The sequence below is a fragment of the Nothoprocta perdicaria genome, unplaced genomic scaffold, assembly GCF_003342845.1.
Source record: "Nothoprocta perdicaria isolate Ctin4 unplaced genomic scaffold, notPer1 scaffold_40, whole genome shotgun sequence".
Classification (NCBI taxonomy): Eukaryota; Metazoa; Chordata; class Aves; order Tinamiformes; family Tinamidae; genus Nothoprocta; species Nothoprocta perdicaria.
In genome coordinates this window covers 2,943,203-2,970,124 of record NW_020455644.1, presented here as the reverse complement: position 1 = coordinate 2,970,124, position 26,922 = coordinate 2,943,203, and the positions used below count along the sequence as shown (strand labels likewise).

At 42.2% G+C, this 26,922-nt stretch overlaps 1 protein-coding gene across 1 annotated transcript in view; it reads left to right on the top strand.

Annotated features, from left to right (window-relative positions):
- The window catches only part of GADL1 (glutamate decarboxylase like 1), a 65,623-nt gene extending 40,020 nt beyond the window's left edge, over positions 1-25,603 (top strand). The window contains exons 15-16 of the mRNA XM_026045495.1: positions 23,713-23,906; positions 25,417-25,603. Of these exons, the coding sequence (XP_025901280.1) occupies positions 23,713-23,886 (174 nt within the window). The 3' untranslated portion in view covers positions 23,887-23,906; positions 25,417-25,603. The remainder of the gene's footprint in view (positions 1-23,712; positions 23,907-25,416) is intronic.
- Positions 25,604-26,922: the final 1,319 nt, after the last annotated feature.

The window sequence follows — 26,922 nt, the reverse complement described above, 5'->3', positions numbered from 1 at the left end:
CCAGGGAGAAGCTGCTCTGTTGAAGTTAGATCCAGAATAAGAGAGAAATTCTTGCTTTTGCTAAGTTGGGGTATAGTTTCAATTGAGGTAAATGGGCAGAAATCAACATCAGCAAATTAGCCAATGCCACCTCAATTTAAACCATTAGGCTCTCTCCTCTGGATAGTTGACCATTTCCTAATTTTCTTTTGTACCATAGTGCCTTCCCACACTCAGAGTAGCAGCCGCAGCCTGAGCTGATGACGTTTGCACTCCAAACATTCCTGTTGCCAGCACACTGCCTCACAGCTCCTAAAGAGCAAAGAACAGAAAGGCAGTTTTTCTGCCTCCTGCTTTACCAGGCGAGAGCGCAGCACAGTGTTTGCGAGGGATTTACGTTGAGCCGCGCGCGCTCGGCGCCCGCTGGGCCTGGCCTCTATTGATCCCCCGTGTTGAGCCTACAAAGGCGGCTGGAGCTGTGGGGAGGGAGGCCGCTGCGGCTCCGCCGTTGTGTTTGGGCTGAATGAGGGTTTCGGCTTCCCTGAGCCGCCTGCGGAGCGAGGTCGCTCAGATCYGCAGAGGTGGAGTGGATTTCACACGGGCTGTTTCTCGCCTGCAATTCTTTTAGCGGTAATGGAGCCGCCGATCGCTTCTCGGTGCGGTAACACACGGTGAAAGGAAGCTGAGGGGAGAGACCAAGTAGAGAAAAATATTAGGAGGAAATAAAATCAGGAGAGACTGGTGGCCTCAAAGCAAAGGGCCAAACCCTGCGGGGAGAGGGGTGTGAGGTGCGTTTTCATGGAAGTGGGACCTCACCCAGCGCGGGCGCAAGGACTCTGTAGCCATGCAAACACGGCCCTTCACCCRGGTTAAACACTCGCTGGGCCGAGGGAGCCAGCAGGGCTCTTCTTCCTGACACCCGTGATCACACCGACACGGGCGCAGGTTTCATGCAGAGGCACCCGCTCCTTGCAGGGGAAGCCCAGGCTCCACTTGCGCCAGGTCTTATAAATCCTGCGTGCTGGCACCCTAAAGCCTGCCCTGCATTCTGGCTTTCAGTTTAAATATAGAAGACAAAACAGATTTTGAACCTTTGCATCATGAAAAGGTTTGCAGATAATAAATCTTTGCTTACTGATAGGAAGACTATAAAAAGCCTTATTTTCAAAATGAGAGAGCGCAGAAGCAAAGGACATTAGGAGGCCCCTGCGCTGCAGTCTCCACCCTGATCTGTTGCTACAACTTGTACTGACTAAACCACGCTTAAGCACCACAGAAGCTGTTCTTGCTCTTTCTGTGTGAACAAAGACACTTTTCTTTAATTAGACCACTTTCTAATAGATACAGCATGTTGCCTGGAGCCGTGTGTGCTTTTCCATCCATTGTTAGAGTCTYGCTGATTACAGAAGGGGCAAAATTGGAAAACTAATCTCCATTCCTTTTCTGGAAAAGTGAATTTGTTTGGAGATTAAATGAAGGAATTTGTGATATGGTTAATATAAATTAAAGATGTTTTTTTCTGTGTTTTGTGAAGGATTGAAAAAGCTCAAAATAAACACGGGGTTGGAGATAGTGGTCATCTGGTGGAGGATGGAATAAGGCAATTCAGTAATACTGAATTAACTAGATTTTTAGAAAATATCTGTTGAATAGATCTATTGTCTACATGTTCCAATTTCTCTTAAACACAGTCAACACTTATGGTATTTTAATAGTCTCTGGCTACGTTTAGCGGGGGAAAAATAAAGGCAGATGTCCTTATGTCTCACAGATGTACACTTTCGAAGAACTGGAAGCCTCTAAATCTATCCTGTTCTACGTCAAAAATATTATATGCATTCTTGGCTTTACAGTCATATACTTTCCCTTATAAAACTTGCTTAAATGACCATAGCAAATTTAGGTACTTTTGACTTTGGCTACTACATCCCAATTTCTAGCTATACTGTATTTGTTTGCCTAAGCAACATGTATTTTATGTATTTTCCTCTACTGAAATCAAGCTAATTACTCTGCCTTCCCTTTGCTTCCTTCTGGAGTTAGAACGTATCAGCTAATATTTTAAGGGGCCTTTTATACCTGCCTGGGAAGAGAACTACTCTTAATAGGAAAGCTGAGTTTGAAGATGCTCAACTCAGTAAAATTAGTTCTGCTTGATACTGCTGAGCTCTTCTTTGTACAAAGCAGCGTTTTGCTCCTGCCTGTCTGCGCACCTCTTCATTATGCTCTGCCTGTGCCATATGCCCATTAATAACCAATGATGGAAGAAAAGTTGGAGTTACAGGCTGAACTTCAAACTACAGCTCTTTTGAAAGTGTCATAGATCATGTTTAATAGCCTGTGGATCAAAATGAAACCCAATATACCCTCGCAGGGTAACTCAATAATTGAAGCATCCCAGGAATGTCTAAGCATGGGAGTCTTGAGGTCACTAGAAGCTTCMTTCTGCACCCAAGTTTTACTGGAATCAGAGCTGTCACGTCCCACTCCCCCTCCTCATCTTTTCTTTCATTAACAAATGGTAATCGGATATTAATGCACTGACTTAAGTGACTTCCTTTGGCCTTTTGGGGGAGAATGAACTAGCTGCTTTTCCCCTTCCCCCTCCCAGGTTTCTGTGGCATGAGGAAGAGTGTCCAAGCTGCGGCACCGGCTCTGCAGCGTTTTGGTGCGCGGAGCAGAGCATCAGTAACACTGTCTTTTCTGCTGTGCAGGGGGAGCCTGAACTGAGCTGGGTTTATGGCTGGGCAGTGCAAATGAGGGAATAACAGGCGATTTTCAGGTGAACCCTTGTGGTGACCGTGTCCTGGGAATGAGTGAGGCAATTGCTCAGCAGAGCCCCTGGCTTGTTAGCAGGTGGGTTTGCCTGTTCCTTAGCTCACTGATACTCCATACTGCAGCTCTGGAGATGAGGGAAATGCTTGCCCTTTCCATTGCTCCTTTGTGCAGGATTAATCTCACAGGGAGGAGAACAAGGGACATGATCAAGCAGAAACTATTTACGGTGCTTGCTAATTGTTAGTGCACAGTGTTTCTTGCTTTTTGCATGCAGCAAAGCTGCAGTGTGGGATGGGAGCAGCGTTCTTGGTTTGCACCTCTTTAAAGGCAGCCTCTCCCTCAGCCAGGGTGTGGTAACAGGAGATTCTTGGAATACTTTAAATATTTTATGAAGGTACTTGGATATCGGAAATTGCAGGTGGGCTGAATGACAGTCTCATGAATGAATAATGAGTGCCGGAGTGGTCTGTCGGTAGCAGATTTTCAAACGAGCCCGTGCTATGGCAAGCAATAAAGTTTCCTCTAGTTGCAGATCTTTGTAGCGGTGTTGCAGCTGTTCTGACCTGCCAGCTGGTACCTGCTTCGGGTTCTAAATAAACTGAGGCWTTCTCATGGTCTGCTGGCTTTGGCATCTTAATAAATAACAGCAATAAATTGGTTGCTGTGCAATAATAGTCATTACAAGATTAATAGTACAATGACTTCTTTTTTTTTCTGATCACTTTATAGGATTCTGGACAGAAGGAAAGTTAAGATACTTGATTCCACCCTTAACTAGCAGGCCTCCTCAGCATGAGTTACTATCTATTTGATGGAAAATAAAGTATCTTCTTTCCCTTATCAGACAGAAAGCAGTAGCTATGTAACTTTACAAGCCTTTATCCTGCCTCACAGGAAAGGTAAAATTCAACTGTGGTCTGAAATGTGGGCAGCAACTTCTACACCAGCTTAACCCATCTGAGGGAAATCTCATTGCACGTGTTATGTTGGGTATGAATGAGGAGCCCTTTTCATGTGGAGTTGCAAAGAATATGGAYACTAGGATGCATGCAGCATTTGTAGAATTAAAATAAAATACCTGGGCTACAAATATATATGGCCAAAGATTGCTTTGTTTCAGGGGACAGATGCAATGTTTATGGTGTTGCACTGCTGCCCAAGTCTGATGATCGCTAAAGAGTGGTCGTGTGAGGAAACGCTTTGATTTATTCTGGGTAGACCGAAAGACGCATTTTTTGACACTGGCACAGAAATGCAAGTAGCACAGGGAGAAATGTTCAGTGCCCRTGTGATGCAGTGGAGCTGTGGTGCTTTCCCTGCTGTTCCCTTCTCCCCCTGCTCTTTCCTGCCTCTTCCTGCTGCAGTGCCTTTGTACCAGGGCAGGTGTTGCTCTCTAAATGTGTGCTGAAGAGATGTGTCAGGACGAGGGATGCAATTTCTCCCTTTCCTTTCTTTTGGGCAGACCAAATGAGCCACAATCTGAAGATCTCTGCAAAGGCATCAGTTATTTTTACCTTTTTCTCTTGAATGTGCACTTCAGCTGAGCTGTGCCTGCCAGACACGAATGCTCTAGCCATCATTTTCCAAGCTTTATGCTGCTGCTCATGACCTAGGAAAATAAATGAAGAAGCTAATTTACATGTTTGCAACTGATTTGCATCTAGCCAGGAAGCTACAACTAAAAGAGTTTAAGGACAGAAGGCATTACCTGCCAGTGACTTATGTTTGTCTAAGCACATCTTCCAGAAAGGCATCTGGGCTTTGCTGGAAAATAGCAAGCTGTGACAAAACCAGCATTTTCCTTGGCAGCATCTTTCGATGCTTAATGACCCTTCCCTATAAAAGGGATTGATTGGGAAAGGAGGACAAAAGGTGATGGAAAAAAAATACCTCTGTGCACTAAAATAGCTTTCTTTTTGCCTTCCTCGCAAACTTGCAAATTATCTTCAGGTCACTTCTCATTCTTCTATTTATAAGCTAAATAGATTCACAACTTGAAGTCTCCATTAGCTATTGAATCATTTGTCTTGTGGCTGTCAGTATCCTTCCATTTTTTCTGTTATTGTTATATATATATATAAAAAAAAAAAATCTGAATTGTGTAGTGAGGACCAGTATCCGAGTTGCCAGTCTTGCATGTGGAGAGATAAAAATTGCTTCCTTAATGCATGTATGCCTGTTTATGACAATCATGGATCTTCCTAACTTTTCTTCTGCTGAATCTTTTTGGCAGCTGAAGCTGACGAGGTTGTGTAAAATATGTTTATTTTGATGATGATTGCTAAAGCAAAAACTTTTTTTGTGTATGTGTGTCTAAATGACTATTTTGAGGGGAGGGGGAAAAGAATCGTCAGGACAACTTTTCTTTTCCCCCAGGCATGGGGAGCACAGACTGACCTAACCAGTGGCCCTGTAGCTGGGAGGGCAGCCTGGGATCTGGGGATCCATGCTTAAAAGCAGCCTTGACAGATGCAAAGCACCCAGATAAAGGACTTCATTACAAAGCTTTGTTGTCTTKATCTCTTGCCAGACTTTTAAAAGCTGATTTGGGTTCTGGTGTAAAATAGAAGCAATTGTTGAGGACCCAGTTTCCTGCCAAAGAGGGTTCTTGGTTTCTGGCATGTGACYTGGATGCTCCCCTGAATTTAATTTTATTGTTGAGTGCTACAGTCTGCTCAGAGTCACTATTTTTAGAATAGCCTTTTATTCTGAGCTGAATCTCCACCTTTATTTATTTATTTATTCCTGCATGTGTAACTTAGCTTTCGGTTGTATCATTGTGTGAATGACTTCCAGCAGCCCAGACCTGGGTGACGGGCTGTCTTCTTGCCCGTCTCTTACCTGCAAATAGCATCATCCATCATTTACTGACTTCCAGAAAATTAACAGTGGGRATTAGCATCCAGGCTAATCTGATCTCTGTGGAAATTCAGTAGCAGCAGCAGCTTTTGATTTAGTCTCTATATGCTGCATGTGGAGATGGGCTGGTCATTCAGATGTTATTGGTTTAACATTATTGCYAGCATGCAGTCCAGATTTTTTCATGCTTTGCTGTTTGAATCGTTCCTGCCGTTTTCCAAATGAATGCCTTCTGCAAGGCTTTCTTATTCATGCCCTGAGTGTGAGTAAATCATCACAATTTGTAATATCAGCCAAAGACCAAAGACAAGCTGCCCARGTGTGAGCATTGCCATTATTGTGCTTATTATTCATCCATATTTCCCTAGATTCATGTCTTTGCCATTTGTTACCCTGATGAGTCACTAGATTTTTCTCTGTTTTCTCTAATTCTCCTCCTATTCCAAAACACATCCACCATTCAGCCAGGCTGTTTGTAATTTTGGAGTATAGGACATCCAGGCTTATAGATCTAAAATTTTACATCCCAAATCATCCCAATAGTCATTCCAATGTCTTGGAAAGTTCTTGGGCATCATGGTAGGAATATTTCATCTTTCTGCATCCGTGTAAAAATGAAAAGCTTATTGAGTACTTCTGTCTTGTCTGCATTTTTAGTGACTAAGCATTGCTAAGACTTCACACATCCCCAATGTACCTACTCCTGTACTTAAACTCCTTCTTCTTTCCTTAGTCTGTCAGTCATGGATTTCTTTTTCTTCTGATAAATTCTCCCCATGTCACATTTATATTGATTGCTATCTGATCTGTTTCCCCTTTTCAACTCATTAAATATTGCTTTGCTATCTTCACTTTGCCAGTGAACCAGGATGGGCTTTTAGATAAAGCTGTCTTTTTGTCATTTATAAGATTGCAGCTTTGGGGCCATCTAATCCCTTAGAGTCCTGCTTTCCTCCCTGTTTTTTTCCGCCTTAGGTTTATGTAAAATATCTCTGGAAACACCCTTTGTGATGGGGACTCTGCTTTCCTTTTGTCTGCAGCCAGCCTAGCAGCGATCAGGGGTTCGCACAGGCAAGTGCTGATTTACAGAGCAGTGATTAATTTCTCTGTGCCATAATGTGCTTGAAAATAAAGATGTATCATCCAGGGTACAGCCTGTGCCTTGGGAATGTCCAGATAGATGAAGTTATACATGGTAAAGCGAGAGGGTGGTTGGGGAGCAGGGGAAGGCCCAGACGTTGCTGCGGATTCACTTGTTTGGGCTGCCTCAATGATGCCTCGATTGGGTTGAAGCTGGACAGGCCTCCACAGGGATCCTGGAAGCAAGGTCCCTGCTTCCAAACCAAGTTCATGTCTTCTGCTGTCAACAGTGGCTGTGGGAGCTGTGCAGACCTGGAGGAGTGAGCAGAGCCCTCTCGCTGCTGGAAGTGCTTTGGGAGGCCGGTTAATACTACGGGACTTGGCGAAGCCGCGTGTGGAAAATGGTGTCGCTAGGCCTGGCTTTAGCCRCAAGGCCTCGTGCTAGAACTGAGCGGTGGCTTTGGTGGGTCAAGGCAGAGCAGAGCGTTTCTAACCGACATCCTGAAGCCGTGGCTGGTAGTAAACCAAGGTGCCCATTGGGGGGCACCAGAACAACAGTAATGGGTTTGAACTGCTAATTAATACACACTGTTAATGTCTGCCTGGTGCAGTCAGTGGGGAAAAACCCCTGTGTTTGCAGAGAGGAGGAAATATCTTCCCATTCTTATAGCAACATAATTTCCTTAGTGGTACTGCCTGCTCTGGTTTGAGATCACAAGCTGTTAAAGATTGAACTGTATAACAAGCAGGAGTTATCTACTACTTTCCAGGCTGCAGTAGCTTTCGTGTTTAATTTTTCTTGTACTTTTATACAAAGCATTTTGGGGRAAAAAAAATATCACTCGGTTTCAATGAGAAAATAGATATTTTGAATAATTATCGCTTAGAATCACTTAAGTTAGTTTCTAATAATACATGAAACTGCACTTGTTTAAAAAAAAAACCTGTCTCTTCTTGAATGCCTGAATGTCCTAAATGGGGCCTAAATAAAGTAATGTTGAAGGAATTAATATGTTTTTAACATCAGTCTTCCTCTGAATGACAGCTCAACTGCTGGTCTAAACTTTAGACATGAAGAGGTTTCCCTGCTGGATGTGGTGATTGGCATGGATAGACACTGTCCATGGCTATAGGCTCCTGGTAGGCCATGGTGTCAATGTATCTTTGCTTGCTCCTTCACCTGGCCCCCCAGGGGTTAGCAGGAGGTGCCTGTTGCCTTCAGAACTGGGGGAAAGGTGTTTTCCCCTCTGAAAAAGAAGGTTTTCTGCTGCCTACAGGCAAAGACTTCTTCCATGATGTCTTCTGCAATCTTCCAGAACTCCCCTCCTAACTTTTCCTAAAAACAAGCTGATATTTTATGTCAAAGATGTAACCCTGTTTCAGTAAATACCTGTTTTTTCTGCTTTATTTTGACCTTTTCATTTAAGCTCTCCAGTGAAGGCATTGATTGCCCGTGCATTGAGTCACAACGCGCTTCTGGAAGACAAGGCTGCGAGCTGAGACCTGGCCTTGCAGGGCCAGGGCAGCTGGAAAGCGTTAGCCAAATTGTCCAGAGTCACCTACAGTAATTAAAAACCAGAGCTGCCAGGGATTTTCACTGTGCCCATTTGGCTTACTGACCTGTCAGCCATAAGATAGTGTCCCCCATTGCACGGATCAGTGTTGAAGCACAATCAAGATGTGGGTTTGAGTCGTAACAGCACAGTTTTTGTCAGTGGAAAATGTTGAGAACAATGCATCTATCTGACAATCTAGGCAAAAGTTTGGATATCAATAAAATGAATGTAACACGTCAACAGATGGAAAACCACAGATAGAGGGTTGGTGAAGGGATACCTATCCTGAAATTATATTGCTCTTTTTATATAATTTGGCTTAAGAAAAAGTACCGCTTCACTCTATAGACCTTGCTCTGGTTATATCCTCAGATCCTCACAGTCACGGCAGTAGTATTTAGGGAACAGTGTCATCATGAAACACCTGGCTTTCATTAGGAAACCAGGGACATCTGGAAATTCCTGCATTTCAAGCTGGCTTAGCCTATTTTAGATCCCCTAAAAATGATGCTGAACTTAAAATCAGAAAATCACTCCATAAATTYGTGCAGTTCATTAATTCATGCACTAGATGGTGATCAAAAGCAGCTCAAGCTGTACATTCGCGTCCGCTTTCCAAAGTCACAGTTGACTGTGGAAAATGAAAACACATGAGACTGTCCATTTTTCCTGCCAAGCTTTTAAACTTCTTTTTCTCTTTTTATGATTAATCTTTTTAGAAGAATCCTCTTAAAGATTAAAGTAGAAATGAAAGTGGTTACTAGTGCTGCTAAACTCTTATATCCTATTGGAAGTGTGATTTTCAAATTATTTATTTGATAAACACATAGGAAGTACTTCTCTCTGTGTGATCACCAAATGTTCATAAAATAGCCCATATTTCAAGCTGGGATTAGTGCTGCTCTCACAATGCAGAAATTCAAATACGCAAGTTTTTAAAATAGTTGCTACAGACTGAAAGCCAATCTCTACATGTAGAAATTGAATACCAGTCATTAGTACAAGTGGTAAAAGGGGGAGCACTGCCCTGAAAAAAATGATTACAGGCTTCTTTATGATTAAAAACAAACCAAGAAGAAACAGCTTCTGTTCTGGCTAGCCTGACATTATAAAAATGGCTCTAATCTCTTACCTTGGGAACATTACTGCGTTGAAAGGAAAAGAAGATGAGATTTGGATTATAATACTGGAAAAAAAAAATGGATTCCACTGAAAAGAATCGGTCCAGTATACTCCTTTTGCTAAAAAACAGGAGGATAATTTTCAGGTACGGAGGCTGGGAGAAGGATTTAGATTAGGGACATGGACAGGACTAATACAACAGTATTGCTAAGAATGATGATAGAAAAATATCAAAGATGCAGCATTTAGCTACTAAATGCTGGATTTAAGAAACAAAAAATATGACATATACTGAAGCCATTAGGGCTCAGCTGCACAGTTCAAATTGTTGGAGGAAGGAAGGTATCACAGAGATGGAAGTCTCAAGAACCGGGACCTTCTCTTTGCCCTCCGTAACCTTCTCTTATGGGAAGCAGTGGGAGGAAGCCTGGCTCAGGACTGCAGTGCTCTGAGCYGCTCCATGCAAGCACCTTCTCCTCTGAAGGGATTAAAAGCTGGTGGAAGCAGCCCTGGAGCCAGCAGTGTGGGAGGTGATCCAACAGGGGCTCGCTGGGGCTCAGGATACAGTGCTGTGCTCTCAAGCCACCTTCCTTTGTGTAGAGGAGGAGGAGATCCACAGCACGTGGAGCAATGGCTTGGCTTAAAGTAGGTCTTCTGAGTCCTCTTTGCTCTGTTGCTGAGCAGAATAGAGACCCCTCATTGTGGAGGCTTTATCCCAGAAGCTGAATAAAGAGCTCGCTCTTGGTAATAACCTCTAGAGCTTTTTCACTGCCAGGCAGTCAAGGCACAGCAGGTCAGAAGTAGGACAGTGGGATAACAGCAAAGGAGTATGTACCCACGGGCCATYGTGGGGTTAAAATGGAATAAAAGGAAATTTGATGCAGCTACAGCATGTTTTACACTGGTGAGCTGTGTAGCAATGAGGAAATGTACGGAAAAGCAAGATTCCAGACAACTGAGCTGATTATGTGATTCATACGCTTACTTTTCAACTCAGCCTGGGTATAATGAGAATCATCTGAGGAAAATAAAATAGCAACAGTTTGGAGCTTGCAGGAGGGCAGCAGCCTGCAGCCACGCTGTGTTCACAGGGGCACTCTCTATTGCTCTGTAGCGCTTCGGAGAGATGAAGGTTATTGCACATACTAGATGGAGGCTTTTTCATGGCTTTTTGTGTGGTTTGGGCTTTGGGGCTGTAATTCCAACTTTTGTTTTAAGTTGGGCCTACAAAACAGCACAGATACACTTGCATGCGTGTAACATGCATGCAAATTGTTTGTGTGTACATAAAATTGGATCCCTGTGTGTACACATAATCAGATTGGCAGCTGTGCACTAAAGGGATTTGTACGCATTAAAAACTGGCTTTGAATTTATGGGGGGCAGTAGCATAAAAGCTGAGGCACCCATAGTGTGGTATTAGCATGTGTTCACAGCAATTCTTGGTTGAAGGTTTCTCTCCCTCATATTCCATATTAAGTCCTGTCTCCTCTCCTGTGATTTCCGGGAGAGTTTTTTTTCATTTACTTCTCATGGCAGATTTCACATTGGGGCGGTCACTGTCTTGTGATAGTCAGAGGAGTAGCTAATGCATGCTCCATTTTCCCTGATGAGGTTAGTAGGGTTCCTCCTGCCTGTCATCCTTTCTCTGATGCTTTCTGGATATGTGTTTAGTTCTGGTTAGCCTTTGGTCACATAATGTAGCATGCATCTACTGCGTTGGGTGCCAGAGCACGTGGCTCTTCTGGCTTCTGGGCTCTGGATGTCTTCCCTGTGCATTCACCCCTACAGCTCTTGGGCCCATCCAGGAGCTCCATAGTCTGTGAACAGTGGAGGAATGTGATTTTAAAATATCTTTGATTTAAGGTAAGCTGTTTGCATAGGCTTCATCTTACCATGCTTTATCCCATTGAGACTTAGCAGATGTGTTACCACTGGAGCCTGTGGAGGAGAGTGCTTTTTTCAATCTGATTCCATCCATTTTAGATGCTTACTCAAGGATGAGACAAATCACTCTTTAGAGGAGCTTTTTCTTTTTTCTTTTTTTTTTTTTCCTTTCAATTAACTAAAGGCAAAGCTTAGGCTAAACATCTAACTTTTAGATTGCCAAATGACGGGAGTTGAATGCTGCATTCTACATTTTACCTTCAGTGCTGGAGGCCCTGTCTTTGGGTAACACAATGTATGGCTCAATGAACCTGACACTTTCTCTCAAGCTATTACTCCTCCTGTGTAGAAGACTCTTACAGAAATAAAAGCTGCTGTCAGGAGTCAATATAAGCCAGGAGAGAGGCTGAAACTTGGGACCTTGGGACACTACTGATGTGTGTGGCATAAAGAGGGAAATACCAAAACTGGCCTTGCTGGGATCCATCGGGGCTCCGTGACCCTGTGTCCACACTGCATCTGCACAGCAGTGAAGATGGCATCAGCTGCAGTGAACAACTCGCAGGACCTGTTGTCTGCACTGTGCCTGGTGCGTGAGTTTAGCTCTGCTTCCCTCAGAGAAAACCACAAGCAGTGCTTGTGCAAGGCTATTCACAGGCAAATGGGTACCAAAAAAATACCCCATCCTGCTCCCTAAATCATTCGTGGAGCTGAAGGATGCCGATTCCATTCCTACTGTTGACATAGAGTTGTGGTTAAGAAGTTACAGTAAGTGGTTATTTCCTTTTTCTGTGCTTCAGGTCTTTCCAGCAGTTAAGATGAATATGATAATGTTGCCTTTTACCTATGAAGTGCACTGAAATCTGTGGATGAAAAGCACCGTAAAGCTCCAAAATCATTTTTAACTTGTGCTTAGGAGTATGTCTCTTTTTCCTTTTTCCTGGCTATAACTTCTTACTGATTTGTGCTTCTGCTCCTGGTGCATGAATAGTGAATGGATGCAGCTTTAGTAATATCAGGTTGTAAGAGAAATGAGAGACAAAAGAAATAGGGAGTAGCCCAAAGARACCTTTTGAATCTATATATATGCTGCTCCTGACTGAAGAATGGAAGGAAGATCTACAGCAGAACTGGTAACATGTACAGTAATATAGTCATGGTAGAGACAAATAAGTCTCTATCCCAAAGTGTTTAGTTTTATTGACTGTTATTTGATTTAATTATCAAAAACACACTAATTATGACCTATGCAATTCTAATGAATATTGGCGACAAGACTCACAAGGACATGTGATCTAATTAGCTTTAATGGAATAGATTTAATAATACATTGGATTAACATCTGTTAGAGCCAAGTATCGAGATTTATTGTTCTCTGAACAAATATTGACCTCTTGCTCTCAGGTCAATAAATCTTAAGCTTGTCTCCACTTAAATAAGTATCTACTTATTATATTAGCACTCTCGTGTTTCCTATCACYGTGGTCATATGAGTAGAGGGGAGCTGTATTGCCCTTCTGCTGCATCAAATACTTCTTAAAGAAATTGTAAGGAAACATTGAATTTCCAAATAGAAACTGAAAAGGTTTGAGACCTAAGCGTTTTTTTTTTTTTTTTAAGTGTGAAACTGCCCTCCCTTACAAGTAGAAATTTCAGAAATATTCAGAAATAATCAACTAATGGTAATGCTACTGAAAATGTGTAGCTTGCATCATTCACTTAATTATGTAGTCTTTGTATGTTGTGTAACATTGTGAGCGGTGTCAGAAAYAGCTATGGGGGTGAGTGGGAGGAGATCTTGCTCCTTGATGTGTACTGAGATGCAAAGTCTTCTCCAGAACTTCAGATTTCATTTTGTGCTTAGGATATTTAAGCAAAGATTCCCTTTTAACTGTAGGCCTCTCTAGAGGGTTGGAGTGGAATACACGTCTTTTTCATGCCTACAGGGTAGGAATTTCTTATTACTCTACAAAGGAATCAGCCTGGTCAGAAATCTGTTCAAGTCTTACAAAAGTTCCGATGGTTATAACCAAGAGGAATTCTTCTAGAAACAATAGAAAACATTAGAGGTTGATATCCTTTTTGCAGAATATTTAGACCTCGCTTTCAAATTTAATAGAGTTATGAGGAAATGTGTCTTTGTCCAACTGTACTCCAAGTAAGGTCAGCTATAAAACTCCCTGTGACTTCAGTGGCATGTTCCTGGAGGTGAACGTTGATGAGTGCAGAGAATCTTTTCTTGAGCCACTGATCGATTGGAGCCCTTATAAATTTTGTAGGAAGCTTATTTGTATTTATTGAGTTCTGTGGAACATTTTTGCTAAAGGAAGAGAAACTTAGGAGACTTCAATAGACAAGTTTTGTGTAGTAGATCATAACTGCTTTCAAAGATCCAAAGATTGTTCTGTTTTCCCTCTGTGTCTTTATATCTCTGGTAAAAAGATACATGTTGGTGAAAAAAATGCAACAAAAACTGCTACATTTTTCAGCTTTTTTTTTTCTTTCCTTTTTTGCTGAATGATTATTTCTGTTTATACTGTCTTCACCTCTTGGGGTGAGTTAGAGGTTATTGTGGCACTAAGGGAAATGATGGCATTTGTTGTGCACCAATGTGAATGCCTAATTCTCAGACCAGGCTGCAGAAGGAAAATGATTCTTGGAACAGTTTGGTGTATAAATAATAGAGTATGTAACCTGTGTCTCTGAAAGCCGGGTCCTGCCTACAGAGGTGTAGGGCAGGCTCAAAGTCAGCCACCTTTTTATTCCATATGCTCCTTTTGAGGTAAATACATTGTTCCACATGTCTGCAGGACAGATGCTGTGTTTTCAGCCTGATGTGCCTTTCCTCCCAGCTGGCCTGAATCACCTAGGGAGTCTCTGCTGTCTAGCTTCATTTAGCTAAAACTTCTATGCAGAATTATGCGAAGTTTGATTTTTCTCTTCGCAAAGTTCAAAAAAAAAAAAAAAAAAAAAACACGGTGTGTGCAAATCATTATTTTCCCTTCACTTCCCACTCTTCCTTGTTGCTCACCCTGCTAGGCACAGATTCTTGTAATGTATGTTGTATTTCAGCTGTGGAGGAGAGAAAAGGGGGGAAAAAAGCTCGCTGGAGATGAGGAGAGGAGGAATGTTGGGTGGATGAATGAATATTGTCCCAGGATAAGGTATATCTCRGCTAGAGTGTTGCTGACTTTAGCAGGACTCCATGCAGAAGGATTTGGTAGCCTTTATTTCATGTCCAGATCAGAGTAAATGAGGAGGCAAAACAATTCTAATAAATGACATTAGTTGGAGCCATATTTCACAGGATGGATGGGGCCAGAGGATCCTTTTCTATGTTAAGCTGGGTGACCAGGCCAAGCAGCGTTGCTTTTGTATTAGCAGTCTGGGTTGTGATGTGTTGTGTCCCCCCGAGAGACTAGAAGCAGCCACTGTGAAGGCTGATGTGCTGCTCTTAAGGACAAAAGGGAAAAAAAAGCACAAAAGATGTCTAGTTTTGTTGTAATGCTTGCTCTTTTTATATCTGGTTGAAGAATATGSACAAAGATGTGTTCCTTTAATAATGTTCTTTAATCCTCACTGCTATGCAAATACCAAAGGTGCTACCTTATACTAGAAGCTGCCTGGTACAAATAGCAAAATAAGCCCCTCACAGTAGGGAATCATTGCAAATTTCTGAAGAGACATTTTTCTACACCAAAAGTGTGCTAGGTTTTTGATCTTGTGTCACCGAATAATGTAATCTTCCTACTTCAATGTACTCCTCCCAGCCTCAGACATTGCACTATGATATTTTTTTTTTCTCCCAGTGGAAAAGGGGAACAGAAGCTCATCCCTATGCATACAAACTAGAAAGGATTTTATTTTTTTTTTGTCAGTAACTTTTGCTTTCAAGATGACAAGCTGCCCTTTCATTGCTGCGTGGGGAAGGGGGAGCTTTCCTTTGGCAATGTTGAAAGGCAGGAAGATGTCATGAAAATGGCAACATAACTGAATGCTCCACTGAAGAACCTTATGAATGCTATGAAAGCCTTTAAAACAATTGTTTTTATAAAACCAGTAGCACTGGACTCTCTAAATACTGGTTAAATAAATCAGAGCMTGTCATTCCTAGCTTTGCATGGTAGCCTTTGGAGTTTTCTTGATGCCTGGGCTTTCCCCATGGCCTGGCGATAAGACCTTGGTAAAGCAACACAGAAACGTGTGAGAAATAAGGCACCCAAATGAATTGTCTCAGGAGCAGATGTGGGACTGTGCACCTGGAAGTCCACACTGCTCAGCAAGCAGGTTTCGCTGTAAGGAAGCTCACACACACAAGCATCTGCAGTGCCGATTCCTGGGTGTTGTCTCTTCTGCCTCGTCCTTCTCAGAGGAAAATGCCCTYGGTGTAAAATGCCTTTATCTGAAGGCTGTTTTTTATTGCATAAATGCATAAATGACTSGTTAAAACCAGTTCAAGGCAATCAAAATTTAAGCAAAGCCGCTGTCCCTTATTAATCAAGTCATTTGGAGTGATTTGTGGGATTCATTAGTGTGTCCTGTGGCAAAAGTACCCGATGAGATGCTGTGCAAAATGTGATGCCCTAGATATAGCGCATGGCCCGAAGCTGGAGGTGCCCGGGGAATGTGCACAGGGAATGTGCCCAGGGAATGTGCACAGGGAATGTCCGTGCAGGGCAGCATCTGGTCTCCTTTGATATGTTAGTTGCTCTGAAGAATGTGGAAGTGGTTACTGCTATTTTGACAAATGCACTTATTTCTGCTTTTGTTGCCTGGTGTGGCACGAGGGGAGCACTGGCGCAAGAGCGTACAGCAATAATTTATTAGTGGTTTAGGGATGTGGGCCCAGAACAAATTCTAGACAAAAGAAAAACATGTTTGGGTTTTAGAGAGTGCCTTGGCCACAGGAACAAAGCTGTGATTGGGTGTGCAAATATTTGGTATTTCGATTGTCCCAGTTGGGGTGACAGCTGACAAATGGTCTGAGTTTGTTTTTAATTATCACTAAAAGGAGAAAAAAGCCTGCTGGTTTAAAGTGTGCAGCTGATTTTGCAGCACAAGGCAAGGGAAGATATTTAACAATAGAGGATATACTTTCTTAACGTTAAAATATGTTGAAAGAACTATTGCTTCTGAATATTCATAGTATTTAGCCAGTTTTGTAATTACGCCCAGTTAAAAAAGTGGTTTGTTCCAGTTGTTCTGCATCCAAAGATCATTATTAAAAAGACAGCCACTGTCCTCACTTAATGCTAATTAGTATAATTGATTTCAAAATTATCTTCTGAATCCACAGTAGGAAATCCAGCAAGGTATACTGTGACAGGTGTCTGTGATTGTGGCAAAGAAGGTTATTTTAATATATATCATGTTAGTGTTCAGCGCACCCAGGAGATATCRAGGCTGATTATGATAGATGTATGAGCACAGAGAAGTCCCTGCCCAGGAAGATTATAGGCATCATGCCAGGGGAAAGAGAAACCTGTTACCTAAGAGAGATTGAGGGATTTGTCCAMGACAACCTGAACAGTCTCTGGGAGGGTTAGGGGCCATGGGGAGCACTCGTAGCTGTAAGAGTCTGTGTGCAGTCCTTCAACCTCTGTGCTGTCATTTAACCAAGGTAAGAAACAGTCCTCTGAAGACCTGCTGGAATTAATAGCCCATATGTACTAGTTTAAAATCACATCCAAATATGTAGCTAATTGGTGTCCTGTTTATTTTTTTGGTGGTGAATGCTATGTGTCAATTAAACTGTTTTAGTTAATAGAGTTTTCTTATGAATATACATGAATCTAAACCAGTCTTTTTTTTTTTTCCTGGAAGCGTAACCTGTCAGACATTAAATAGCAAGACCCGTGTCTTTTAAGTAAAAATCATTAACTTCCAAATGAAAATTTGCCCCTTCTTGGGTAGCTATATTGGATTCTTGCGGTCAAATGAGAGAGACAGTTCTGTTCTGCATAAACCGTCTTCCATGGCAAGAAATAATTGAGGCAAGAATACAAAATGTGTTTTCCATTTCTGTGAAGCCACGAGCATGTGATCTTTTCCTTTTGTCAAAGGGTAGACTTTTCTTTTTTTGTCTTCTAGCTATGTCTCTGGTGCCAAGAGAGTATTCAGTAGCTCGGAGAGCTTCATAAAGGGAGTTTCCAAGCAGCAGGAATAGGTTGATCTGCTAATGCACCATCACCCTTCCAACAGTGTCTAGCCTGCTTTGGTGGCTTCCTCTCAAGGTCATAGATTTGCAGCTGTCTCTGTGAAAACTGAAGGCTGTTTGCAAACTGCCACCTCAAGCAGACACATAGGAGAAGATCTGGGCAACTCTGTTCTCCTTCCATTGAAGCCCATGGCAAGTTTGAAGTGAATTTCAGTGGGAGCAGAATGAGGTCTACAGGGCACTGCTCCCAGTAGCTGGAAGAGCTTTTCAGTGTTACATTGCACAGGTATTCAGTCCACTGGAACCATGCAAAAGACTTGGGAAAATGATCCTGAGGGACACTGCCAACATGAACTGACATTCGCTGACTTTGTAGTACTTGCTGGGCTAGGGGGGTTGCAGTTATCTCCTGCAAGCTGCCCACTTGAGTTCCACAGCCAACTTCTGCTGACAGAACAGGCAGCCACATCAGTTTTCTCATATCTTCTGGCTTTTCTGGGAGGGCAGAAATTCTACAGGTGATTTAGTTGAGCAGTTTCAGCACTTTGGTTCCCACATATTTATGGTGGGCCAAGTAATGGGTTTTTTGGTTTGGCCACTGAATTAAGAAGCTGAAAGCAATTTTGGTTTAAGTTGACCAGAAAGAAGTTTTGTTTTCAGACAAATTTAAACAAAAATTTGCTTAGTTTCAATTTTCTTAGCCCTTTTTGATCCCTGTTACAAAAATGGGTCAATTTATAATTGGATTTAAATTTTAATTGGAAACATTGTTTTGAAAAAAAGAATACTTTTGGTTTAAAAATATTGAAAAGCTTTAGGCCTTTCTGGTTTGTTTTTTCTGGCTAATACTACCTTTTAACTTGCGCTATTTGCAAAATTCCCAAATCCTTTTTTTCCCCAAAGCAATGCATTTTTATATGTTCTGTGCTTAGCAAGATAGTTTTCCCCAACACTGTTATCAATGCATAAAGCATTCCTGTTGTCTCAGCATTTAATCTAAAAATTAAAAAATGTGCAAAATGTTGGTTTTAAAAAGTACATCCTCAAAACCGCTGTTTGGTTTGGGCAAGGTGATGTTCAGCATCTGACTAGACCTGTACGATTAGACGTTGATATGAATTTCAGTAGTTCAGGTAGCTTTCAGATAACTGAGATACAGAGTTAGATGTATAAAATAAACAGCTGTGATGGGAAAGGTTGAAAATACATGATAAGGTCAAAAAAGAGAATCCTTGCAGACTCAGGGAAGGCACAGAGAAAGAAATGAAGTATTCAAGATTGGACAGAAACTTCCATTATTGGCCGGCTACTTTGCAGTTCTCCAACCTGGACCTCAACCTTCTTGCACTTCCAGTGGATCTGTTAGTTGCAGTTGTCAGAGACTTTAGTAAAGCGGAAGATTAGGAATCCACAGCCAGTAGTTGCCTGCTATTTTATTTAAGGAAGATGAAGAGATACCTGGTCTGTTGGGAAACTCTGATTCTCCTTAGGACAACTTTTTGAGGTACTTGTAACCAGAAGTGTAATTTAGGTGGTGCTGGGGGCCCAGTGGATTTAACTGATATGAACAGAAGAGCTTCTCCTACTTTTTCTACTCCTTTCCTTCTTGTCAGAAGCTATCAGCTATTTTGGACTAAATGTGCAAATTGAACCACATGCTAGTAATAGTGTTTGTATTTTTTGTGGATGGTGTCTATGCATTTTAGAAGATGATGAATGATTTGAACAAAGCTAGTAAGCAGCCTATCTTGTATCTTCCTTAAAGTTAGAATAGTTAGAATAAAGTTACAATAGACTAATCTGAACCATTTAAATACAGACTTTCATACTGTTCATCAGGAGGCAGCTTACAGTAAATGAATGCAAAAGCATAATACCATGACAGGAGTAATGGGGTGGGCACGTCACCCATTTAGCTGAGCTGCTCTGGAGACTTCATGTTACACAAGAAATCGATGTGCTGGGAAACTGCTCTTAATGTAGGAGCCATGTTTGCATAGTATGACCACTGGGAGAATCATCTCAGAGGTCTTTCTCGTGGGCAGAAGAATAAAGGATCTTAAATGAGCGTTTTATCAAGTCCTCTGAAAGGATCTGAAGGATGGAAACTTGTGCTCTAACTCGTAGGCACTCTAGGCATATGCTTTATCTTCTGTTGAGAAAGTGCTCAGCCCTTTGGCAAGTCAGCTTTTATAGTAGCTGCTGAAGAGTGTTATTTAGGCAGTCACTGCCTGAGCTAGGAGGAAATTCTTGGAGTGCTGGAGAAGCTTCAGTTAAGTACCCTTAAACAATCAGCTGCTGTGAATGCAGTGCTTTTAAGGCATCTCTCTTCTGGGTGACTGTGCAGAGCTGCTCTTCCCAAGCGTGCATTAAAGGCAGTGCCTGGCCTTCCTCATCCTCCGAGGTGTCTCCGGCTCCCCATCCTGCAGCTCGGTTTGCGTGCAGGTGCTGGGGAGGAACCTTGGCACCTTCCACGTCAGTGCAGGAATGGGGAGCRGCTGCAACCTGGACACTGGTAGAAACTGCCCAGGTTTCAGGGCTAGGGCTTGCTGCTGTTTGTAGTGTGGCTGAGCCCTGGCAGGGGGCAGAGAGAGGATTATCCTGGCACTCAGGATGATAGAGAAGAGGCTTAATGACTCCATCATTACTCCTCCAGTTTAATCACCTCTGCTGATAAAATGGAGGAATTCAGGATGCTTGAGATGTCACAGCATCGGTGCGGGTCTGTTTGGACCAGGTCCCAGGTGAAGCAGGTCCCCTGTGTCCAGGTCTGTTGCACAAGTGCCCCCTTACTCCTGGAGGAAGGACATGCCTTTGATAGCCAGTGCACTGCCAAAGTGAGCTTCTCCAAGAAAAGCCTCTAGGCTGGCTTGGTGTGGGAGACCAACACTGGGAAGGAAGAAGGTGAAGACAAGCAAAAGAGAGAGGAGAACTTGGATTTTAGGGTGCATTAAATTTAAAATTTGGAGACTGTTGCATTGATGGTCAACATAAAGAATTAGATCTACAATTTGCAGAACAAGTAAGTTCCGCAGTAAAATAATTGGATTGGTGAAACAATCTCAGTCTCACTAAATTGTTTTCCTAGGAGTCTATCCTGAATGGGGCTGCCCAACTTCCTGATATCTGAGCATCCTCAGTTCTTATTGACTTCAGTGAGATTTGAACTCATTGAACTCCTGCCTAGGTAATTAGTCCCTTATAGGTCTGTTTTTTCTGCTGCAGACTGGAAGTTCGCTTTACTTTAAGTTAGCAGTCATAGTCAGTGCTCCTCAGGTCCAAGCTTTAACATGCTTGCATCATTGAATGACTTTTTTTGTGTGTGTGTGACTTAAGTATTTGTGAATATATTCTCTCCCTCGATGCCTCCTGTGGAGAGGATGCATGACAGTCTTGTTACACTGAGTACATTATGTCAGCAAATAAAGCATGCAGAATACCTGATGCTAACCCTTTCCAAAAATATTCCTGTCAAAGCCCACACGACAGCATTTTCCTTTTTTAAGTAGAGGACACTTTGCCTTCAAAAAAGAACACATTGAGAGGACAGCTGTCTTAAAATGGAGGATAAATGAGATAATGAGTGGGAGATTCTCTACATTTCCTTTCCTTGAGAGAAGACCCGCTGAAATGTGGTATATTTACAGTCCTCATGTTGCTGAAGCTCTAAATGTTTTTGCTCTCATTCTCTCCATTTGTGCTACTGCGCTTTTTGGGATGATGGATTGTAGAGCGCTGGGTGTAGAGATGAAGAGAATCAATAGCGTGGTACAAAAGATGAAGTAACTCTGACGGGACATCAATAAAGGCTAAAAGTTGCTGCAGGGATTTGAATCTTAAAGAAGAGCTCGAGAAAGAATATTATGTAGGATTCACTACTTCTCACCTTGCACTGATAACCTTTATTCCATGCATGGAGCTCTCCCGGGGGTTCTTGTCAAGCACAAGGCCGGAGGAGCTGTTTCTTCTCAACGTCAGCATGGTGCCCAATGCAGTGTCCCCTGGGCCCAGGGTCTTCTGAGCGTTGTCACCGTGTCACGGCTATCTAGCTGGGGTGGGAGAGCTGAGCACTGACAGTCTGGGGTGGTGTTAGAGGGGTTCCTCACGTGCAAACTGAAGGAGAGCAGCAGAACTTTTATCATGGCCAACGTTACTCACTGTTTGAGGGAACTAGTGCACGGGCCTGCAACGTGGTGAGAGCAAAACCTGTGTGGTGGCAACCAGGCGGGTTCCCGTGTGGCTCCCGCTTGCCCTAGTGTTAGCTCCGTGCAGTACCACACTGGGTGACTTGTTGGGATGCAAGCTGGAATATTTGGAGTATTCTAGCCCAAGTACAGAGGACTTTTTGCTGATTAATGTACTTTTCAAGATGGAGAAGGGTGTCTCGTTCTGTCCATGCAGAACTTCAGTGTTTTTTTAGTTCAGGAATGGACTATTGAGGTTCCTGTGATGCAATTCTGAACTATAAAACAGCAACATYGAGGAGTCCTTGAATCATTGGACGTGCAGATGGAAATTAAGGTGGGAGATATTTTTCTTCCCATTATACAAGGATATATTTGATGACTTCTATTGCTAAATAATGCACTTGCACATGCACAGTAGAATTGTGATTTCATTGCTAGCTTGCATTAGGAGCTTCATGCAAGAGGTACATCTGAAACACTACATTAGATTTTTGTGGTGAAAGGTGCTATTAGAGGTGAGTGAAGGTATCACAATATGCCTCCTAACTTATCTGCAGTAAATTCTGAATGTTTCTGTCTTCAGGGTTATCTTCTTGTTTCTCAAATGTTTATCAGCACTGTTTTCACAACTTATTTCTTCAGTTTTGTTGGCAGCGTTAAGAATAAAAACCTTCTGGTTGCACATTGCATTCTGAAATTAGATTCATGGCTCTCATGTGCATAATTCATATTGATGTCACACTCTGGGTTTTAATTAGAATTCCGACTCCATCACTCTCATAGTTTAAGAAAATGGCTAAATAGGACAAGTAGCTTTGTCACAAAGACAAACCAAAATCAGCCAAGGCAAATTAAGTTAGAGCCATAAACATTCCTCCGCTGATTTCAAAATAGATTTTGAAGCAATGGCCTTTTAGGCAAGTACCACTAAACTAATATGGGGAAGCCAAGCTGTTCGTATGTCAGAAACCTCAGATGTTTCTATCTGAGCAAATTGTCTGGGAATTGCCTAGTAAAATATGCCATGTGAAAATAAAGCTATTAAGGCAAGGTTGACATCATCATTTTTCTTCCTTTGCAGGTCAGGTGGTAATTTCCAGTACTAAGTTTTAGCATTGAAATAAATTAATGCAGAAACCAAGGTTAGATTGTACATCTGCTTGCTTAGCTCGTGGCCAAGCCTTCACAAAAGGTTGCAAAGGAATGCCCTGTTCTGAAGTGCATTAGCATTATTAGTAAGACATTAAAGCGAGACATGTTTTTAAAATATTATTTCTGCCAAAATATTTAGTTATGTTGGATTCTGTATTCTAAGGGATAGTGTACTTGATTCAGCAATACATTTAAGCTTATAACTAATTTCAAGCGTAAGAACAGAGAAGAACTGCTCACACGCTTAAAGTTAAGCGCCAGGTTAGTTGCCCAAGGTTGATGGCCTTGCTGTGAGGGGGGTCAAGTGTTCAGCCACGAGGACCTGGCTGCCACTCTCACTGGTTTGTTCAGCAGAGAGACACCTAGGAGGCTTCATTCCATTAAAACAACAGGGATGGAATCAAACACCACTTGAACCTTAAATCAGAGCAGTGAAATTTTAACCTCTGTCAACAGGACTTCTCCCTTAATGAAGCCTCTGTCTAACTTTGTTGCCAGCTTAAGGTTTGCAGGGTCTAAGGAGAGAGTCCTCCAGGGACTGCTGTGTTGCAGGTGTGCGTGGGGTAGGGCTGTCAGGTGTGAGCAGTGAGGCAGCCCAGCCTAACCCAGGGGGAGGAACTGTGCCCTTCACCAGCTGCCCTCAATGTTCCCCCAGTTCAGGCATTTGATCTGAATCAAGAAGACCAGGGACCACAACCCAAGGTGTCCTGTATCACAGACAGATGTGTCATGCAACAGCCTTCTGAGGGATTTAGGTCTTGTGCTGTTTCTTCCAGATACTCAATGCGTCTAAAGCTGCAGGTCTGAGTTTTAATGTTCTTTTTGGGGAAGACAAGGGAATGAGAAACTCAGACAGTGAAAAAGCTTCTTAAGTCACAAAATTCAGTTCCAGATCCTGCCCAGATTTGCTAAGGTACTGAAGGAGACAACCCCCCTTCTCTGTCTTTACTTTCAGGTTGCTCCTATAATTAAAGAGAGGATGATGAAGAAGGGCAGCATGATGCTTGGGTACCAGCCTCACCAGGGCAAAGTCAACTTCTTCCGCCAGGTGATCATCAGCCCGCAAGTGAGCCGAGAGGACATGGACTTCTTGCTGGATGAAATAGAGCAGCTCGCCAAGGACTTGTAACGCTGCTTCCACAGCACCAGGTGCTGCACTCGCGTGTGATGTTTATGGAGAGAGTAGCATTCTGGTGCTGTCTTGTGAACGGTAGTTAAGAGCTTGACATATAGCTTGGAAGTTGTCATTTTACCTAGTGATGTTAAGGGTCTTGCAGGTAGACTCCTCAGGTAAGTATTTGCTGATGGGGGCAGAAGTGGCCAGGGGAGGCCGGTGCTGGCAGCACCACTGCCATTCTGGGAAGTGTTTCCTGGAGAAGGGAGCACTTCTGAGAATGGTATCTATGTTCCAGGCAGGGCAGCTCTTTACAGAGTGCCTCTGCACACCGTAGTTCAAACTGGTGACGTACACACGCAAGCAATACTCCTCTAAAGTTACTGTTAGGAGTGAACTTAGCTCAGGGAGTTTAACATGCTAGCTCATACTCTGACTACTTGTTGATAGTTTAGTTTGGTACGTGTTTACGGATAGAGACCTGGTTGGTAAGCACACTGATAAGGCTAGAAATTATGGACATCCATGACAATTTCCTCAAAGCCTCTAAGTAGGACGATTGCCCCTCTTTTCTTTCACCATGAGGACAGTCAGGCCTTGCAGCAGAGGCCCAGGGGGATTGTGCAGCTTCTGACCTTAGAGATTTGCAGCACCTGGCTGCACAAAGGCCTGAGCAACCACTGTTGACCCTACTTTGAGCAAGCTGAGCTCAGGGACCTTGTTAAGGTCTCTTCCAACCTGAAAACATGATTGAACTCAGTCAGTGTTTGTAAAGGTTTCCCACCCCAAAAGCTACTGCAGCTTTAGTCAAACTGAGAATGTTGGAGCAATATCTCCGAGTTTCTCAAGTCTGTTAACAGGAGATATCTATCATTTTTGGACTACTGTTGACCTTCCTCTATTTTTAAATTTATTTAGCAACTTTTGATGCACTTTAAAATGACAACAGAGAAACAATAAAATGTTTATCTGAAGATAAGTATTTTTATGCATCATGACTATTTATAAAGAATATAGCAAAATGATGTATTTATCAGGTCTGGATTTTTCTACAGAATTAAGATGGCTAAATCTCATGTAATCAATGTATAATTTATATTTTGGTACTATGATTAAAATGAGGATGATCAATGAGAGGCTACCTAGGATTTGAGAATGTGAACAGTCAGAGAATTTTTGATCAACCTTACTTTGAAAAATTAATTTCAAGCTTTGTACTTTCATTTTAAGAATTACAATATGTGTTAAGTATTTCAGTTTACTTTTGATTTATTTTTCATTCTAGCTGTTAAATGATCCATTTTATAAAGATAGAAATCATAAATATATTTTTGGAGTGAAGTTCTTGCAGCAAACATGAGAATAACCATATCTTTCAATTTGTAGATCAGCACACACTTACTTTAATTGTTTTAGTGTTTTTACCCTACTCYGTATTTGAAGTAGCACTGACCAATATGAACTTTTCTACTGTAGTGTTTTCTGTATTGCTAAAAGTGTCTTTAAACACAATGCCTTCTTGTTTTCATTTCTGAATTACGCTAGGATCCAACAGTGCATGCCATTCCCACTGTCAGGCTCTCCAGGAAAAAAGGTATGGAAAGTTGAACAAGGTCATGGTCACTGTCAGAGCAGTAGACAGGAGCGGCAGTCGCTTCGCAGCACTTGACAAATGGCTTTAACAGTGTTCTGGAAATGAATATTCCTGCGCTGTTACACTGAGCCACTAGATTGAAAGCCAACCCCCACATTGATATTAGTGGAGAGTTCTGCATAAAAATGAGTGTCAGATGTAGCCGCTGGATACTGCCCTGTGGCACCTGCAGGATTTTCTGTTGTTTGTGCTTCTGGGTTTGCCAGCTATCGTGGTGGTGGGAAGCACTTCTGGTAAAAGCAGCACTTCTGGATGTAAAGCTTGTTGAGCCACGCTGGATGGAGCGCACGGAATGCAAGGGAGGCTGGATGGAGGGAATGATTTTGCTGTTGCCTTTTCAGATACACATAGACAGTTAACACTTTTATTTTTTTTTTTCAACCTTGAAGGGAAAGACAGAGCACAGCAGCAGGATTTTTGGGCTATGGTCCAGATTCCCAGCAGGTTCTTGATTCAGCAGGAGAYAGGCCACCTTCCATCAGGTGGATTGGATCAGGTGGATCCTAGGATTTTGCCMTGTGCTGTTTCATGACACCCTTCTGCTAGCAGAAAGTGTTTCAGGCTTGTTTCTCTTAGTGTTAATGCTTTCCTGTCTTTCCAGATACTGTGATACTCAGGTTACGTGTGAATTGAAGCAGCACAGTTCCTTTCCATGGTTGTAGTTCTATAGTATTTTTAAATGAGAGCAACATTTTCAGTGTTTGCAGAAAATAGATCTCAAATCAAATATGCACTTTTTTCTTCAAAAGTAAAGCTTAACCTTCCAGAATGATGCGAGTAACTTATCTCCATATATTTCCTGTTATTTCTTACTCCTTATCATGTCCAAAGCATGAAATGTGATGGTCTTATTTCAGAGCTGTTAGGTCACTTTCTTATAGTTACTTATTTAGGACTGATATGTACTAAATGCTTACTTTGTACCTGGTGATTTTAATAAAAAGTGAAGTAAATGACACTCCTATAAATTAGACTGCGTTTGTCCTTTGTCAGTCTAGAACTGCAGAGATATGTATAAAGAAGGTACGAATGAGCTCTCCAGATCGAGGAACAGCAAGCTGTCTGCACGGGTTTAAAATGTGAAACCTAGTTTAACCCTGCTTCAGGATGTGGTTTATCTGTGTGCTGTGCCCATATCATTTTTAATAAACATCTTGGATGAGAAAGTGTCATCATTTATCTTGTTCTTGATTTCAGATGCAGAATTTAAATCATTTTTGCAGAAGTGGCATTTCTTTTTCATTTTAATATTCTAACTAGATTGGCCCGTGAGCTACCTCTTAGCTGCTGAGAAGCCCCATCTTTCAGGCTGCTAAGCCAAGTTCTGGCAGCAGTCAGGTACAGATATAAATCAGTACAGAAACTGATCTAGTGACTGTTTCTACCTATGCAATTTC